Source organism: Xiphophorus maculatus, chromosome 14 (genome assembly GCF_002775205.1).
Source record: "Xiphophorus maculatus strain JP 163 A chromosome 14, X_maculatus-5.0-male, whole genome shotgun sequence".
Classification (NCBI taxonomy): Eukaryota; Metazoa; Chordata; class Actinopteri; order Cyprinodontiformes; family Poeciliidae; genus Xiphophorus; species Xiphophorus maculatus.
In genome coordinates this window covers 25,494,794-25,512,463 of record NC_036456.1, presented here as the reverse complement: position 1 = coordinate 25,512,463, position 17,670 = coordinate 25,494,794, and the positions used below count along the sequence as shown (strand labels likewise).

The 17,670-nt window shown below is 35.5% G+C and overlaps 2 protein-coding genes across 2 annotated transcripts; both read left to right on the top strand.

Moving 5' to 3' along the window:
* Positions 1-1,840: 1,840 nt before the first annotated feature.
* LOC111610788 lies at positions 1,841-7,365 on the top strand. The gene is made up of 10 exons (XM_023345714.1): positions 1,841-1,974; positions 2,063-2,235; positions 2,485-2,622; positions 3,097-3,229; positions 3,528-3,705; positions 3,983-4,124; positions 4,615-4,752; positions 5,498-5,658; positions 6,646-6,722; positions 7,046-7,365. The coding sequence occupies exons 1-10, from the start codon at positions 1,867-1,869 to the stop codon at positions 7,139-7,141; spliced, it is 1,344 nt and encodes a 447-aa protein (XP_023201482.1). The 5' UTR covers positions 1,841-1,866; the 3' UTR covers positions 7,142-7,365.
* Positions 7,366-11,449: 4,084 nt separating this feature from the next.
* LOC111610787 lies at positions 11,450-16,525 on the top strand. Its single transcript, XM_023345713.1, has 10 exons — positions 11,450-11,583; positions 11,673-11,845; positions 12,094-12,231; positions 12,708-12,840; positions 13,139-13,316; positions 13,594-13,735; positions 14,224-14,361; positions 15,107-15,267; positions 15,472-15,548; positions 16,227-16,525. The coding sequence occupies exons 1-10, from the start codon at positions 11,476-11,478 to the stop codon at positions 16,320-16,322; spliced, it is 1,344 nt and encodes a 447-aa protein (XP_023201481.1). The 5' UTR covers positions 11,450-11,475; the 3' UTR covers positions 16,323-16,525.
* Positions 16,526-17,670: the final 1,145 nt, after the last annotated feature.

Genomic DNA, 17,670 nt, shown 5'->3' with positions numbered 1-17,670 from the left:
AAACTGCACATAAAATATGTTCTGTTTACTTTTCTCAGAGTTCATTCAAACTGTCAGAAAAACATCAACTTGTTGGTTTTAGACCCAGAAGGAGACGACATCAAATGCTGATATGCAGCTAATAAAGTGTATTATCTGCACTTCACTGAATGTCCTCAATGTTTCATCAGTAAGAATCAAATGTTGATAATAAATAAGATGGATTTGCAGTCAGCTTCATTAATCAGTCTGGATTAGAAAGAGTTCCCTCCTCTGAAATGCTTTACACAACTTTTTAAAACTCCTACGATGATGTAAAATCTTAAAGAAAAGTGGTTTTCAATCTTAAGTTGAAATCAGATTATTGGTAATAAAATATTTGTCTAAGGTTTGCTGAATGTTTCCAGGATCTCTGCAAGCTGCTGCAGGATCAGAGCTCTGAGCTTCCTGACACAATCATATTCTTTCAGCTGCTGGTATCAGACAAATATAAGTCTAACAACTACTAGACTGTTTCAACTTATTAAGCTGTTGAATTATCGTTAAAATGATCAACTTTGTATTATTTGATTTTTTTCTGCTTTGCTGTATTTGAACATCATCTTTTTTATTATTTTTTGTTCATTTACTTATCTGTTGAATGATTCCACAGGCTCCCTGTCATGTTTTGCTAAATGTAACTTACAATAAAATGAAAATAAAATATATTTCACTTGATCTGTAATTGTCTGATTCAGTTTTAATTTGGATCTTTTTCTTCTCCTCTCTGTTCTCTTCCAGTCTTGTTCTCTGTCATTCAGTCCCACCAACAGCAGTGCTGAAGGTCCGTATGCGGTTCAGATGATGGTGGAGGATTTTCACTCAACAGACAATAACGGTTCACAGGAAGTGAAAACTAACAGCGACGCCATCAGCAGAATCCCTGTCCAGTTTGTTTTCAGAGGAAAAGCTGCACAGATCGATCAGATTGATTTGGACCCACAGAGATGAATTGATATTCATGCTAATGTTGAATCTGTTGGTAAATATTTGAAATATCAATAATTACTACACATTAATATAGACACTTTTCACCTAAAATACATGAAGGAATGTAACAAAACTAAATTTAACCTCAGGTGAGCTGGAGAAAAATCTGGTAGATGAAATATTTACCTTCCAACCAACAGCTGGATATTATTTAGGTTTACAAATAGCAACCACAAAACCAACAACAATTTTATTTTAAATTAACTTTTTTTGACACAATGTATTAAATATATGAATCTGTTTTAAAGCCATTAACTGTTTATCAATATAAAATGTCATTAAATTTGTTTAATCTCTAAGTTGATGTTTTTTCCAACAGGTTTGTTGACATGAATTCACATTTTGAATGATCAAAACATTATATTAAATAAAGGCTGGATTTAATGGATGCTGCTAAATATTGAGCTGTGTTGATATAAATGCTTGACGTTTCTTCAAAAGAAGCTGGTTGAGTTTTAAAATCTGTTCACAGATAAAATTGTTTCCTCTCACTTAGTGATTTTATTTTCTTAAACAAAAGGTTCATAACTTTTCCAGTTACTGTAAATCATATTTCCCATTTTTTAAGTGTGAATGTAATCTTTCAGCAATAAGATTGTTTCCTCATACCAGGTAAAGGCAAGGCAACTTTATTTATATAGCACCTTTCAGCCAAAGACAATTCAAAGTGCTTGTACAAAGAAGTTAAAAACAACATACAACAGAATAAGAATAAACAAGGACATCCTGGTCCATTATGCTGTGACATACCAGTGAACCATCACCAGTGGGTGTGGACCAGACCCTGTCTGTGGAAGAATAACTTCATTTGTCTCTAGTAACTTTCAGTCTTTCTCAGGAAACCTTCACTCTGTCAACATGTTGTCGTTTGTGTTGCTGCTGCTGTTAATCAGCGGAGCTCAAGCTTCTTACTATGGCGTCGTCTATAGCTACTCTGTTGGAGACTTTCAGTTAGGTGCATACCAAGTAAGTTGAGCTTATTTGTAAAATAAAGTATTAGATTTATCAGGAAAAAATAAGATGTATTTACCAACACTTTAGTTTAATTCCACAGGAAACCGAGGACTGGAGGATGAGCTTCAGCTCATGTGAAGAGTTTGTCTCTTGGTTTTGTGGTGGAGACTGTAGTCCGAATCCAGTTTATCTAATCGATGAAAGCAGAGGTGAATGGTGTCAGAAAGTATTTATTGGGATTGGCAGTTTACCTCTGACTTCACATAGTTATGTGTAAGTATATATCAGAAATAAATGGAAATATATTTTATTATGTTCAAATTATAAATAAGAACAGATAAAAATCCTAAACTCCTGCAAGACAGATTGATCAGTTGGGCTGATTAGGTTTTCCTGTTTTCTAAAGAAGAAAATCTTTCGTCAGCTCATAAAAAAATACATAGTTTTGTTTGTCTTTAGAGATTTTATCTTAAATGCTGCATTATTTCACCATAACACTGTAGAACTTATCATCCACTGTAGGACCTCTCCTCCAAACTGGATAGAAAACAGAAATGGGATTGTATCATCAACATTTGAATTGCACTTGGACAGGAGAAAACGTTCTGACATCAACAAACCAGGTTCATCACCCCGGACCAACATCATCCCTCTAGTGAGGTAATCCTGTTAATTATTTACAATATTTTATCCATGATTAAAGCCTTTGACTGACTGCAATGTATTGAGATGATCATCGTTTATATTTTGTATTTTTCATTACCATTTACAGATGAAACTCTTTGAATCAGAAGCAAAAAATGATTATCATAAAAATAAAAGCTTGTTTACAAAAGTAGATTTTATTTATTTGATAATTCAGCTGATGCTGATTCTTCTAAGTGAACAATATTGTATTTGAAGCAATTAATCAGATAAATCAATGGACAATAAATCGGTCAGTTTGTTCTGTAGAAAGTTTATCATTACAAACTGAACTGGAAATTATTCTGTAGTTTGTTCCATAAGGAAACACAATGATGATTAAAAACAAAGTCTTATCAAGAAGAAACATGAAGATCCAGTCAGACAGGTTAAAATTATGAAGCAAACACCTGAAGGACTGATAGAGGTGTGTTTTTCTTTTTCTGTCAGAGTTCCTTCAAACTGTCAGAGAAACATCAACCTGTTGGTCTCTGATCCAGATGGAGACGACATTAGATGCAGATATGCTGTTTATCCAGAGTGCATCATCTGCACTCCTCCGTCTGTCCTCAGCCTCTCATCAGTGAGTATTAAATGTTTGAGTTACAGGAACTGGATTAGGCTGGATTTACCTCAAGCTTTATTAAACGTGACTAATGAGTGAATTAGAAAGAGTTCACTCCTGCATGCAACCCATGCACTTTCTAACATTGGACTTTTTAATCATTTTATTTGTACTTTACTGTATTTTTGTTTCATATAGTTTACTTTTACTTACTTATCTGTTGAATCTGATTTTCAGTAAAATGACTATAAAAAATATTCCACTTAATCTTTGATTCAGTTTAGATTATTTTCATCTCCTTTCTGTTCTCTTCCAGTCTTGTTCTCTGTCATTCAGTCCCACTAACAGCAGCAATGAAGGTCCGTATGTGGTTCAGATGATGGTGGAGGATTTTCCCAGGCAGAACATCACTCTGACTGAGGACGGTGGTGGATGGGAAGTGACAACAACCAGTGATGCCATGAACAGAATTCCTATCCAGTTTGTCTTCACAGGTAAAACTGCAGTTTATCAGCTTAATTTGAGCTACATTGAGCTGCTCTGGACTTGAAGTGTTTGTTTCTGAGCTGAATATGTTGGATTTGTTGGAAAACATTTGAAATATCAACAATTATCGATTAAAATAGACAGTCACAACTTTGGCCCAAAGTTCATGAAGGAACATGATGAAACTAAATTTAACTTTCCAACAGCTTCATGTTTGATTTACTGACCAAACTGATCAGTACCTTTCAGCTTGAATTAATTTGTTTCTTTGTTATTTTCTTCCAGTGGATCCTGCAGCTCCATCCTGCACAGAAGGTGAATATCTGCCCAGGTTTCTGCCTCCAACTCCTGAACATGGAGCTCAGTTCTCAACCAATGACAGCGAGACTCTAGAAATCATCGTCAGAGCAGAAGCAACCCAGGCTGAGTGAGTGATTAATACAAATTAAAGTTGGATTGTGTCAACAATTTCAGGAGTCAAAATCTGGTGTTAAATTTCTCTGACTCTAAGAATGAATAAAGTAAAAACATTATGACATATTAACACTAAGATGTTGGGTAAATTTATGTTACCATAAAATAGGAGGTCATAGGTGGAGAAACAGCAGAACACTGAGAGGTATAACTTAGCTGTCCAGACTATTCATCCTTCAAGTTAACAGACCAGAACCCGTCTCGGGCCCTCCTAAAACAAAAACCCACGAAGAAGAAGCAAGCAGCTCATCTTAAAGGCACAGCACATTTCCTTAGCTATAGATCAATGTTAGTAAATGACTATATGTAGCCACATTAATTGAAAAGGAAAAATAAATCATCTTACAGTATCAATAAAGAAACACAAGAAGATCCTGTCTTTGCAGGTGGAGAAGCTTTGGACAAATAAATCTAACAAACTGTGTCTCTCCTGTTTATTAAAGGACCACTGAGATCCTGATCAGCGGGCCGGCAGGTGTAACCAAGAGTTCATCTGGATCAGGAAACTTCACCCTGACATGGACACCAGTTGCCAGTGATAGAGGACTGAACAAAACTCTCTGCTTTGTTGTCCAAGCAAAGTTAGTGTCTTATTTAATTTACTGTTGTTTCAACTGTTAACTTTTTGTTTTCTCTCAGATATTTTTCTCTCCATTGAAGCTCCATCTGGTCTGGCATTTTGTTTGGTCTGATTCTTTCCTGGACGGCATCAGCTGAGATAATCCTGCTGTCTAATAATCAATCTCCCTCTAACATTTTAGTTTTATGAACAACAGAAATAATCCTAAATCACCTAATTAATCTGTTTCTTTCTTCTCAAACCTCCATTCGTGGCAGACGGCCACTTGTATTGACCCAGGTTCTGGTTCTGGTTCTGCTGGAGATTTCTTCCTGCTATAGAGGAGTTTTTCCTCTCTATTGGCTCAATGTGCATGATCGGCATGAGGGATTGCTATAGAGTCAATGATGCAATACAAGAGCTACGTGCTCATCCAGGAGGAATGAATGTTGCAACTCAATGACTGGATGTAATCTGCTGGGTTTCCTTACATAGAATGTTTTTAATCTAATTTGAATAATTAATTGTTATTTAAAGTCATAAAAGAACAAAGATGTTTAAAACAGGGCATTAGTGATTGTTGGGTTCATCACAGCAGAATCATAATTTAATTTTCAGAAATTGTGGCATTGATAGTTGCTTTATATCAGCTTAATACTGAGTTTGTACAAACTGTTGTTTAAAGTCTTCATTAAACTGATTTATCTGCATATTTTATTAATAGTTTTATATCAAAGCTGTTGCTTTTGCTTTAATTACCTCCACAGCTCCTCTGGCTCTGTGTACCAGTCTGACCTTCGATGCGTCTTAGTAACGGCTGTTTCCCACCCGAGTACAACTACACCTCCACTAACTACAACCAACCAACCCACAACAACTACACCTCTTGCATCCTCCATCCAAAACTCAACTCCAGTCCCAGGACCAAGTAAGTGTGACAGAGGTTCATGTTAGAAAACATCACCAAACCTGATGAATGTCACCTGAAGCCTTTTTATCAGTAACCCCATTAACCTGCAGCTGAACGCCTGCATGTCGTTTCTCCATTGTATTTTCCAGGGTTAAGAGGTTTTAACCTTATGGACACTTTAAATCTGCTCTTGACCAAATATATGTTTATGAAATGTTTTCTTCTTCACAAATGGCTTTAAAAATAATGCAAGACAACAATTAGCAACATTGATAATGAAACTTTTGATCCATGTGTGTTCCTGGGGCATAAAGAGTCTTTTCAATGTTTTATTTAGCGATATGACATCATCTTTTCTTTAACAAATGCAATTATTAGCTTCATTCCTTGTGATAAATATTGTAGTTTTTTACTAATTTAAACTATAAAACCTGTATTTTCTTCTCTCTCATAAATCCTCTCCTTTCTAACACAATCGCCTACCCCATTTAAAAAAAATAAAATAAAATAAAAATAAATAAATAAACAATCAGCACCTCTTTCTATCCTAAAGATGTTTACGGCAAAAACAAACAAACAAACACAGACAAACCCCAAAGAAAAAACAATTTTGGCAAAAAATGACACTATAAGACATTATTTTAGGAATGTGGTGATATTTAAATTCGCTTATTTATTTTACAAAATACCTTCACCAACTGGAAAATAATGTTATTTCTGAGGAATTTCAACACCAGAGATAAAACAGAAACTAAATTGTATGATGAATAAAATGGAGTCTGAATGGGAATTAGCAGCCCAAACGTTGCCAAAGGGACAGAAAATTCTGCATTTAGTTTAAAAGGTGCATTAAAGCCTTAAAGGGGGAAAATATGAAAATATAAAACTTGCATGAAAATTCACCGCCTGATCAATTTCTTCTAAGTTTGCATAAACACAGCCAAGTGTTGCTTATGGATTAATGATCCTGTTTTAAGTAGTAATGTTGACTCTTTGTGTTTCCAGATTATGTTTTGGCTCTGAATACAAAAATCTCCACTTCACTGTCACTGGAGACTGACTCTGCAACCATCACCAACCTGGTCAGTAACTTTGTTGACGTCAATGTTAAAGACAACAATGAGGTTCATTCTAGTCCAACAGGTTTAGCTGCTCCTGCAGTAAAGATTTATTTTTGTCTTCTGCAGCATTCCTTTTTAGATGAACAGATTTAGACAAAATGTTATTTTAACATAAATGTTAATATTTTAACATAAAGAAGTTGCAAGTGAAGAGCTCATTTAGCTCAAAGCCCCTGATTCAAAGCTCAACCCTGATTTTTAGCATAAAAATGTGGTTTATTTTTGTTCTTGTGATTTTCTGTTCATATTATTTTAGCTCTGATTTCATGTTTTTTCCTCTCCAGATCAAAGAGGAGCTGATAAGACGAGGACTGTCACCAGATATAACTCTAAAGCTGTTAAGCAGTGGCGCGGTGCAAGTCACAACCGCCGCCCCCTAGTGGCTAAAAATGAGAATGAATCTGATCCTTGCTGGGGAAAGTGATTTAATGTATAAGGTTTTAATCTCTCATCTGTTTCTTGTGGTTATACTTATTTTAATTCATTTAAATGAAAACGTGTTTTATTTTAATCTGAACAAATACTGTAAAGTCAGAACATTCTCATGCATATTATCTCCAGTTGTTCATTATTGCAAACAGAATAAAATTACATGATACTGTCATGATGTGTTGTGGTGAGGTGGTGAGACAGACACAGTGGAACCAGGTTATCCTCTCCATAAGATTATGGAGAGGAAATGATGATGAAAACAGCTGAATCAAAAGGTGAAGCTCTTGATTTATTGGTCGATCTGCATTCCCTCCCTCATCTATGATCACAAGCTTTCAGTAATCCCTGAAAGAATGAGATGGTGGGAAACCCATAAACAAAGATGGTTGACAATGTCAAAGTACTCACATGCAAGGAGGACAGAGTAACAACACAGCCCAGCTTTACCTCTGCTCTGAAGCAGGGATGTGCAACAGAATCTTATTACAATTATTACACACACACACACACACACACACACACACACACCTAGACATACCAACATCTCGTTTTGTTTGAATAATTTATTTTCACAGGCTGTAGAAGGAATTTTTTACTCCAACATCCTCAACCAAACACAGGTCACAAAGGGAACAGATATCCTAGACAATGCTGAGTAGACACATTTTGGGCTGCAACATCAGATAACAGGAAGGAAATAAATGGATGGATGTCTTTTCTTTGTATAGTGTTACACAAAATATGACTTTAACTTGAAGGATTTGTATACCTGAAACAAAGCTCAACTCTAATTTTGAGCAAGAAACTGTGTTTAAGTACCGACCACAAAAGTTGATTCTTTGATGGTATTAAGGAAGAATAATTTATAAATTAACTTTGGAAAAAAGTTTGGCTCTCTCTTCCTTCAACTCCCGGGTCCTCTCAGCGGGCGACGTGCAGCCACAGAGAAAACAACACTGCGCGTTGACGTCACAGAATCACAGAGTTTAATCCCATACAAAGCAACGCATGAATTAACAACAAAACTGCAGAGGAACAGAGATATACATTCATTACCTGAGACAGGAAAAATAGAGAAAGAAAAACAAAGAAAAGGCAAAGACGCGTCAAAGACAAAGACAAACAAAGACGAGACAGACGCGTCTTTGGAGAGAGCTGATGCAAAAAGCAAAATGGTGGCAGCTGTCTGAATTATTACTCCTGTGCACGAACTCTTATACTAAAGGTGTGTCTTTCCTTTTTAATATATTCAATTAAGGCGTACCTCTGGTTGACCAACTGGAAGCTACCTTGGACACTCAGAAAAACTTAGAACTCCCCCTAATTTACGCCAAACATCAAAGGCCATTTGCTCTCTGATTCGACAAAAGAGCAAACAGCTGCATCCTGGCCTCCTGAGTTCTATGGTCATTTGGGTAAAGAAAAAGAAAAGATAAGATTTCACAGATACCTGTGAAATCCGAAGTCTCTCCCGTTATCTCTCCTTACATAAATTCTCAAGGCAAACTTAAATCCAGTAATTCGGTTCAAAGAAAGGTTATCTTTACAAACCCCAGTTTTTCTCCTCTGCACCCAGCACCTCAAAAGATTGAGTCTTGTCAAAAATAACACATAAAATCAACAGAACAAAAATGAGGTATAATTCCTGAGCAATCTTCTAATACTAAACAAAACATTTTCATTCAAACAATTTCCATTTGATTCTGATATTGTCACAGATAGTACAATTTTCAAATACATTCATCATTTACTAGATTAGTAGTTCTAAAATTAGATAATACAATCTTCATTAAAAACATGCTATTAATATTTAGAAAAATGTCTTAGAAGTTAAATGTTAGTTGTTTCAACATTCTATGTTGTATTCAGTTTTACACCATCCCAGATGTTAGTTCTGGAAGACTTTTGATCTTCTGTGAACCAAACAGGCTTCTCTCCTCCAGGCTCAAGTGATAGTGCCCTTCCAGGAGATGCTAATTTTATGGCCTTCCGTTGTCTGATAACACCGCAGGAGCCTCACCGAGAGATCCCCTTTGTTCTGCATTTGGTCACTGCTCTCTGAATGCTTGCCCATCAATAGTTTAGTTTTAAATCTTTAACACAAACCTGTTCAAAATTAAGAAATTTGTTCAAAATAAGAATGTTCAATATACCTTTTAGACGTGCCGTAAGATTAACTGTATTAAGCACTAAAAATAATCATTTTCCCTCAACAATGGGGAAGTTAATCTGATGCTGTTGCTTCAAAGTGAACATTATTTTATTTAAAACACCTAATAAGGTAATTCAGCATAAAATAAATTTGATTATGTGTGTACAGTAGTTGAGTTTATAATTAGATGAAACTGAATGTTTTTTTTTAGTAAAAACAAAATGTTGTGGGTAAAAACAGGTTTTAAATTATGAAACAAACACATGAAAAACCTGCACATAAAATATGTTCTGTTTACTTTTCACAGAGTTTATTCAAACTGTCAGAAAAACAACTTGTTGGTTTTAGACCCAGAAGGAGACGACATCAAATGCTGATATGCAGCTAATAAAGTGTATTATCTGCACTTCACTGAATGTCCTCAATGTTTCATCACTAAGAATCAAATGTTGATAATAAATAAGATGGATTTGCAGTCAGCTTCATTAATCAGTCTGGATTAGAAAGAGTTCCCTCCTCTGAAATGCTTTACACAACTTTTTAAAACTCCTACGATGATGTAAAACCTGAGAGAAAAGTGGTTTTCAGTTTTAAGTTGAAATCAGAATATTGGTAATAAAATATTTGTCTAAGGTTTGCTGAATGTTTCCAGGATCTCTGCAAGCTGCTGCAGGATCAGAGCTCTGAGCTTCCTGACACAATCATATTCTTTCAGCTGCTGGTATCAGACAAATATAAGTCTAACAACTACTAGACTGTTTCAACTTATTAAGCAGTTGAATTATCATTAAAATGATCCACTTTGTATTATTTGATTTTTTTGTGCTTTGCTGCATTTGAATTTCATCTTTTTTATTATTTTTTGTTCATTTACTTATCTGTTGAATGATTCCACAGGCTCCCTGTCATGTTTTGCTAAATGTCACTCACAATAAAATGAAAATAAAATATATTTCACTTAATCTGTAATTGTCTGATTCAGTTTTAATTTGGATCTTTTTCTTCTCTCTGTTCTCTTCCAGTCTTGTTCTCTGTCATTCAGTCCCACCAACAGCAGTGCTGAAGGTCCGTATGCGGTTCAGATGATGGTGGAGGATTTTCACTCAACAGACAATAACGGTTCACAGGAAGTGAAAACTAACAGCGACGCCATCAGCAGAATCCCTGTCCAGTTTGTTTTCAGAGGAAAAGCTGCACAGATCGATCAGATTGATTTGGACCCACAGAGATGAATTGATATTCATGCTAATGTTGAATCTGTTGGTAAACATTTGAAATATCAATAATTACTACACATTAATATAGACACTTTTCACCTAAAATACATGAAGGAATGTAACAAAACTAAATTTAACCTCAGGTGAGCTGGAGAAAAATCTGGTAGATGAAATATTTACCTTCCAACCAGCAGCTGGATATTATTTAGGTTTACAAATAGCAACCACAAAACCAACAACATTTTTATTTTAAAATAACTTTTTTTTGACACCATGTATTAAATATATTAATCTGTTTTAAAGTCATTAACTGTTTATCAATATAAAATGTCATTAAATTTGTTTAATCTCTAAGTTGATGTTTTTTCCAACAGGTTTGTTGACATGAATTCACATTTTGAATGATCAAAACATTATATTAAATAAAGGCTGGATTTAATGGATGCTGCTAAATATTGAGCTGTGTTGATATAAAAACTTGACGTTTCTTCAAAAGAAGCTGGTTGAGTTTTAAAATCTGTTCACAAATAAAATTGTTTCCTCTCACTTAGTGATTTTATTTTCTTAAACAAAAGGTTCATAACTTTTCCAGTTACTGTAAATCATATTTCCCATTTTTTAAGTGTGAATGTAATCTTTCAGCAATAAGATTGTTTCCTCATACCAGGTAAAGGCAAGGCAACTTTATTTATATAGCACCTTTCAGCCAAAGACAATTCAAAGTGCTTGTACAAAGAAGTTAAAAACAACATACAACAGAATAAGAATAAACAAGGACATCCTGGTCCATTATGCTGTGACATACCAGTGAACCATCACCAGTGGGTGTGGACCAGAGCCTGTCTGTGGAAGAATAACTTCATTTGTCTCTAGTAACTTTCAGTCTTTCTCAGGAAACCTTCACTCTGTCAACATGTTGTCGTTTGTGTTGCTGCTGCTGTTAATCAGCGGAGCTCAAGCTTCTTACTATGGCGTCGTCTTTAGCTACTCTGTTGGAGAACTTCAGCCATTTGGATACCCAGTAAGTTGAGCTTATGTGTAAAATAAAGTATTAGATTTTTTTCTGGAAAAAATAAGATGTATTTACCAATCTTCACTTTAATTCCACAGGTAACCGAGGACTGGAGGATGAGCTTCAGCTCATGTGAAGAGTTTGACTCTTGGTTTTGTCGTGGAGACTGTAGTCCGTATCCAATTTATCTAGTCGATGAAAGCAGAGGTGAATGGTGTCAGAAAGTATATATTAGGAGGGTCTCGTTATACCTGAATACATATAGTGATGTGTAAGTATATATCAGAAATATTTATAAATATATTTTATTATGTTCAAATTATAACCAAGAACAGATAAAATACTAAACTCCTGTAAGACAGATTGATCAGTTGGGCTGATTAGGTTTTCCTGTTTTCTAAAGAAGAAAATCTTTCGTCAGTTCATAAAAAAATACGTAGTTTTGTTTGTCTTTAGAGATTTTATCTTAAATGCTGCATTATTTCACCATAACACTGTAGAATGTATCATCCACTGTAGGTATTCTCCTCCAAACTGGATAGAAAACAGAAATGCGATTGTATCATCGACATATGGATGGCACTTAGACTTGAGAAACCGTTCCGACATCAACAAACCAGGTTCATCACCCCGGACCAACATCATCCCTCTAGTGAGGTAATCCTGTTCATTATTTACAATATTTTATCCATTATTAAAGCCTTTGACTGACTGCAACTTATTGAGATGATCATTGTTTTTATTTTGTATTTTTCGTCACCATTTACAGATAAAACTCTTTGAATCAGAAGCAAAAAATGATTATCATAAAAATAAAAACTTGTTTACAAAAGTAGATTTTATGTATTTGATAATCCAGCTGATGCTGATTCTTCTAAGTGAACAATATTGTATTTGAAACAATGAATCAGATAAATCAATATAAAATAAATCGGTAAGTTTGTTCTGTAGAAAGTTTATCATTACAAACTGAACTGAAACGATTCTGTAGTTTGTTCTATAAGAAACAAACACAATGATGATTAAAAACAAAGTCTTATCAGGAAGAAACATGAAGATCCAGTCAGACAGGTTAAAATTATGAAGCAAACACCTGAAGGACTGATAGAGGTGTGTTTTTCTTTTTCTGTCAGAGTTCCTTCAAACTGTCAGAGAAACATCAACCTGTTGGTCTCTGATCCAGATGGAGACGACATTAGATGCAGATATGCTGTTTATCCAGAGTGCAACATCTGCACTCCTCCGTCTGTCCTCAATGTCTCATCAGTGAGTATTAAATGTTTGAGTTACAGGAACTGGATTAGGCTGGATTTACTTCAAACTTTATTAAACGTGACTAATGAGTGAATTAGAAAGAGTTCACTCTTGCATGCAACCCATGCACTTTCTAACATTGGACTTTTTAATCATTTTATCTGTACTTTACTGTATTTTTGTTTCATCTAGTTTACTTTTACTTACTTATCTGTTGAATCTGATTTTCAGTAAAATGACTATAAAAAATATTCCACTTAATCTTTGATTCAGTTTGGATCTTTTTCTTCTTCTCTCTGTTCTCTTCCAGTCTTGTTCTCTGTCATTCAGTCCCACCAACAGCAGCAATGAAGGTCCGTATGTGGTTCAGATGGTGATGGAGGATTTTCCCAGACAAACCATCACTCTGACTGTTAACAGTGGTGGACAACAAGTGGCAACAACCAGTGACTCCATCAGCAGCATCCCTATCCAGTTTGTTTTCAGAGGTAAAACTGCAGTTTATCAGCTTAATTTGAGATACATTGAGCTGCTCTGGACTTGAAGTGTTTGTTTCTGAGCTGAATATGTTGGATTTGTTGGAAAACATTTGAAATATCAGCAATTACCGATTAAAATAGACAGTCACAACTTTGGCCCAAAGTTCATGAAGGAACATGATGAAACTAAATTTAACCTTCCAGCAGCTTCATGTTTGATTTAATGACCAAACTGATCAGTTCCTTTCAGCTTGAATTAACTTGTTTCTTTATTATTTTCTTCCAGTGGATCCTGCAGCTCCATCCTGCACAGAAGGTGAATATCTGCCCAGGTTTCTGCCTCCAACTCCTGAACATGGAGCTCAGATCTCAACCAATGACAGCGAGACTCTAGAAATCATCGTCAGAGCAGAAGCAACCCAGGCTGAGTGAGTGATTAATACAAATTAAAGTTGGATTGTGTCAACATTTTCAGGAGTCAAAATCTGGTGTTAAATTTCTCCGACTCTAAGAATGAATAAAGTAAAAACATGATATTGTAACACTAAGATGTTGGGTAAATTTATGTTACCATAAAATAGGAGGTCATAGGTGGAGAAACAGCAGAACACTGAGAGGAATAACGTAGCTGTCCAGACTTTTATTCAACCTTCAGGTTAACAGATCAGAACCCGTCTCGGGCCCTCCTTACAAAAACCCACGAAGAAGAAGCAAGCAGCTCATCTTAAAGGCACAGCACATTTCCTTAGCTATAGATCAATGTTAGTAAATGACTGTATGTAGCCACATTAATTGAAAAGGAAAAATAAATCATCTTACAGTATCAATAAAGAAACACAAGAAGATCCTGTCTTTGCAGGTGGAGAAGCTTTGGACATATAAATCCAACAAACTGTGTCTCTCCTGTTTATTAAAGGACCACTGAGATCCTGATCAGCGGGCCGGCAGGTGTAACCAAGAGTTCATCTGGATCAGGAAACTTCACCCTGACATGGACACCAGTTGCCAGTGATAGAGGACTGAACAAAACTCTCTGCTTTGTTGTCCAAGCAAAGTTAGTGTTTTATTTAATTTACTGTTGTTTCAACTGTTAACTTTTTGTTTTCTCTCAGATATTTTTCTCTCCATTGAAGCTCCATCTGGTCTGGCATTTTGTTTGGTCTGATTCTTTCCTGGACGGCATCAGCTGAGATAATCCTGCTGTCTAATAATCAATCTCCCTCTAACATTTTAGTTTTATGAACAACAGAAATAATCCTAAATCACCTAATTAATCTGTTTCTTTCTTCTCAAACCTCCATTCGTGGCAGACGGCCACTTGTATTGACCCAGGTTCTGGTTCTGGTTCTGCTAGAGATTTCTTCCTGCTATAGAGGAGTTTTTCCTCTCTATTGGCTCAATGCGCATGATCGGCATGAGGGATTGCTATAGAGTCAATGATGCAATACAAGAGCTACGTGCTCATCCAGGAGGAATGAATGTTGCAACTCAATGACTTGATGTAATCTGCTGGGTTTCCTTACATAGAATGTTTTTAATCTAATTTGAATAATTAATTGTTATTTAAAGTCATAAAAGAACAAAGATGTTTAAAACAGGTAATTAGTGATTGTTGGGTTCATCACAGCAGAATCATAATTTAATTTTCAGAAATTGTGGCATTGATAGTTGCTTTATATCAGCTTAATACTGAGTTTGTACAAACTGTTGTTTAAAGGCTTCATTAAACTGAATTATCTGCTTATTTTATGAATAGTTTTATATCAAAGCTGTTGCTTTTGCTTTATTTACCTCCACAGTTCATCTGGCTCTGTGTACCAGTCTGACCTTCGATGCGTCTTAGTAACGGCTGTTTCCCACCCGAGTACGACTGCACCTCCACTAACTACAACCAACCAACCCACAACAACTACACCTCTTGCATCCTCCACCCCAAATTCAACACCAGTCCCAGGACCAAGTAAGTGTGACAGAAGTTCATGTTAGAAAACATCACCAAACCTGTTAAATATAGACTGTTAACAAGGTCCTAACCTGATGGCTTCCTTCATTTATAGTTTAGATTATGTCTAAAGGATATAGAGGATAACATATTATGTTTAAACTTAATTTTTTCTGTTATTATTCTATTTTAAATAGTAATGTTGACTCTCTGTTCTTCTAGATTATGTTTTGGCTCTGGATGCAATGATCTCAACAACACTGTCGATGGAGACTGATTCTGCAACCATCATGAACCTGGTCAGTAACCTCTTTCACATCAATGTTAAAGATATTCAGTTTCATTCTAATCTAGCAGGTTTAGCTAGAGTTTTGTTTCTGATTTGCGGGAACGCTACACGTTTATCGAGGTGATAAATAGCTGAATGGTGAAGTTCTTGATTTGTCGGTCGATCTGCATTCCCTCATCTATGATCACGAGCTTTGGGTAGTGACTGAAAGAATGAGATTGTGGTGACATGGAAACTTTAAACAAAGATGATTGACATTATGTCAAAATATTTGCATACAAGGAGAACAAAGTAACAACACAATGCTTCCCCAAGCTATAGCTCTGATCTGAAACACGCATACACACATAGATGTACCATGTTTCCTTTATTTGTTTACCCAGGCTTTAGAACAACATCTTCTACTAACCACAGGTCACAAAAGGAACAGATATCCTAGATAATGCTGAGTAGACACATTCTGGGACTCCCTACTTAAGTTGCAACACCAGATAAGAGGAAGAAAATTAATGGATGTACTTACTTTCCTTATATAATATTTCGCAAAGCATGATTTTAACTTGATGGATTTGTAAACCTGATTCAAAACTCAACTCTGATTTTTAGCATAAAAATGTGGTTTAGTTTTTTTGTGTGTGACTTATTGTTTATATAATGTAGAACTGATTTTATGTTTTTTCCTCTCCAGATCAAAGAGGAGCTGAAAAGACAAGGACTGCCTTCTGACATAACTCTAAAGCTGCTGAGCAGTAGGTTAGTGGGAGTTACAACTCCCGCCCCCTAGTGGCTAAAAATGAGAATAAATCTGATCCTCCCTGGGAAATGTGTTTTCTATAACTTCTCATCTGGTTCATGGGGTAAAACTTATCTTAATCAATGCAAATGGAAATGTAATAGTTTTGTGTTGAATATGAGCAAATACTGTGAATCCATAATGTTCTCATTAATTATTTCTAATTGTCAATAAAAGCAAACATAATAAAATGATATGCCAATACTGTTACTTGGAGTAATAATATCACCTCTTTTAAACAAAGTTTTTGGATAAAATCTTTGAGAACTAAACAAAGATCTTTCATCAAGTCACTTCCAGATGGTAAAATAGTAATAATAAAAATTCTGTCTCTTTCTCTTTTTGTTTCTCTGTACGCTGGGGATGGTTTTAGCTTTTCTTTGGCAGATACATTCTGTCATGATGGAAAAGCTGAAGAGGTAAAAGGTGAACATTTAAGGTTATAAACAAATCAAAGTTATATAATTCAACAATATTTTAATGACGCTGAAGAGTTTTGTTCCAGTCTAAAGTTTCATACGCTCACCATCGATATAAAGATCATAAATCCTGAGGTTTTCAACAATCATTATTTTCCTTTTTGCATTGTTGTGTCTTAATGATTTCCTGAAACCACCGCTGATCGTGATAGAATTAAAATTATAACCTATATAAATACTAATCATTATATTTAAGGACTGAAGGAAGCGGTCGACATGAATGTTTTGAGTAAGGGAGCGGTTGCGGCCGGTTTCAGCAGATAATCGCTCGGCAAGAAGTTCCTGTGCCCTTGACATGAAAGATTGCGTGAATCTGTATAACTTGTTTTAGTTTAATCGTACATGGACATGTGTTCCAGAAGATATGCAGTGTAACTCTGAATCACATTGCAGCTGTGTGACCTTAGAGATGAAATGTGCATTGTAACTAGGGAACGCCCTGAATGAAATAAAGAGAGAGGATGCGGCGGTTTGTGTTTTCAGAGCGGGTAGAGATTGTAACTGGAGTAGGTTTCTGTCCGTTCTCCTCGCGAGTCGAAAGAATCTAACTGTCTCTTGTCTTTCCTTGTGTCTGAATTTGATGATCTAGGTGAGCAAACCTGACAGATCACCATCCTCCAACTTTAGCAGCACAACCACAAGAGCAAACTAACAGCACAGAAATAGAGAATGTGTGACAGCAGAGGTATTTGAAATTCGTTAGACAATAAAAACTGACAAATATATGATTTGTCCCAGTGTAATCCTTCTTCATCTGAACCACAACAAGGTTTATTATTTAGATTAATGTATTTTGTTTTCATAATAACTAAACAAAAAGTCATTCTACTTATTCTTATTCCAGCAGGTATCTTGATAAT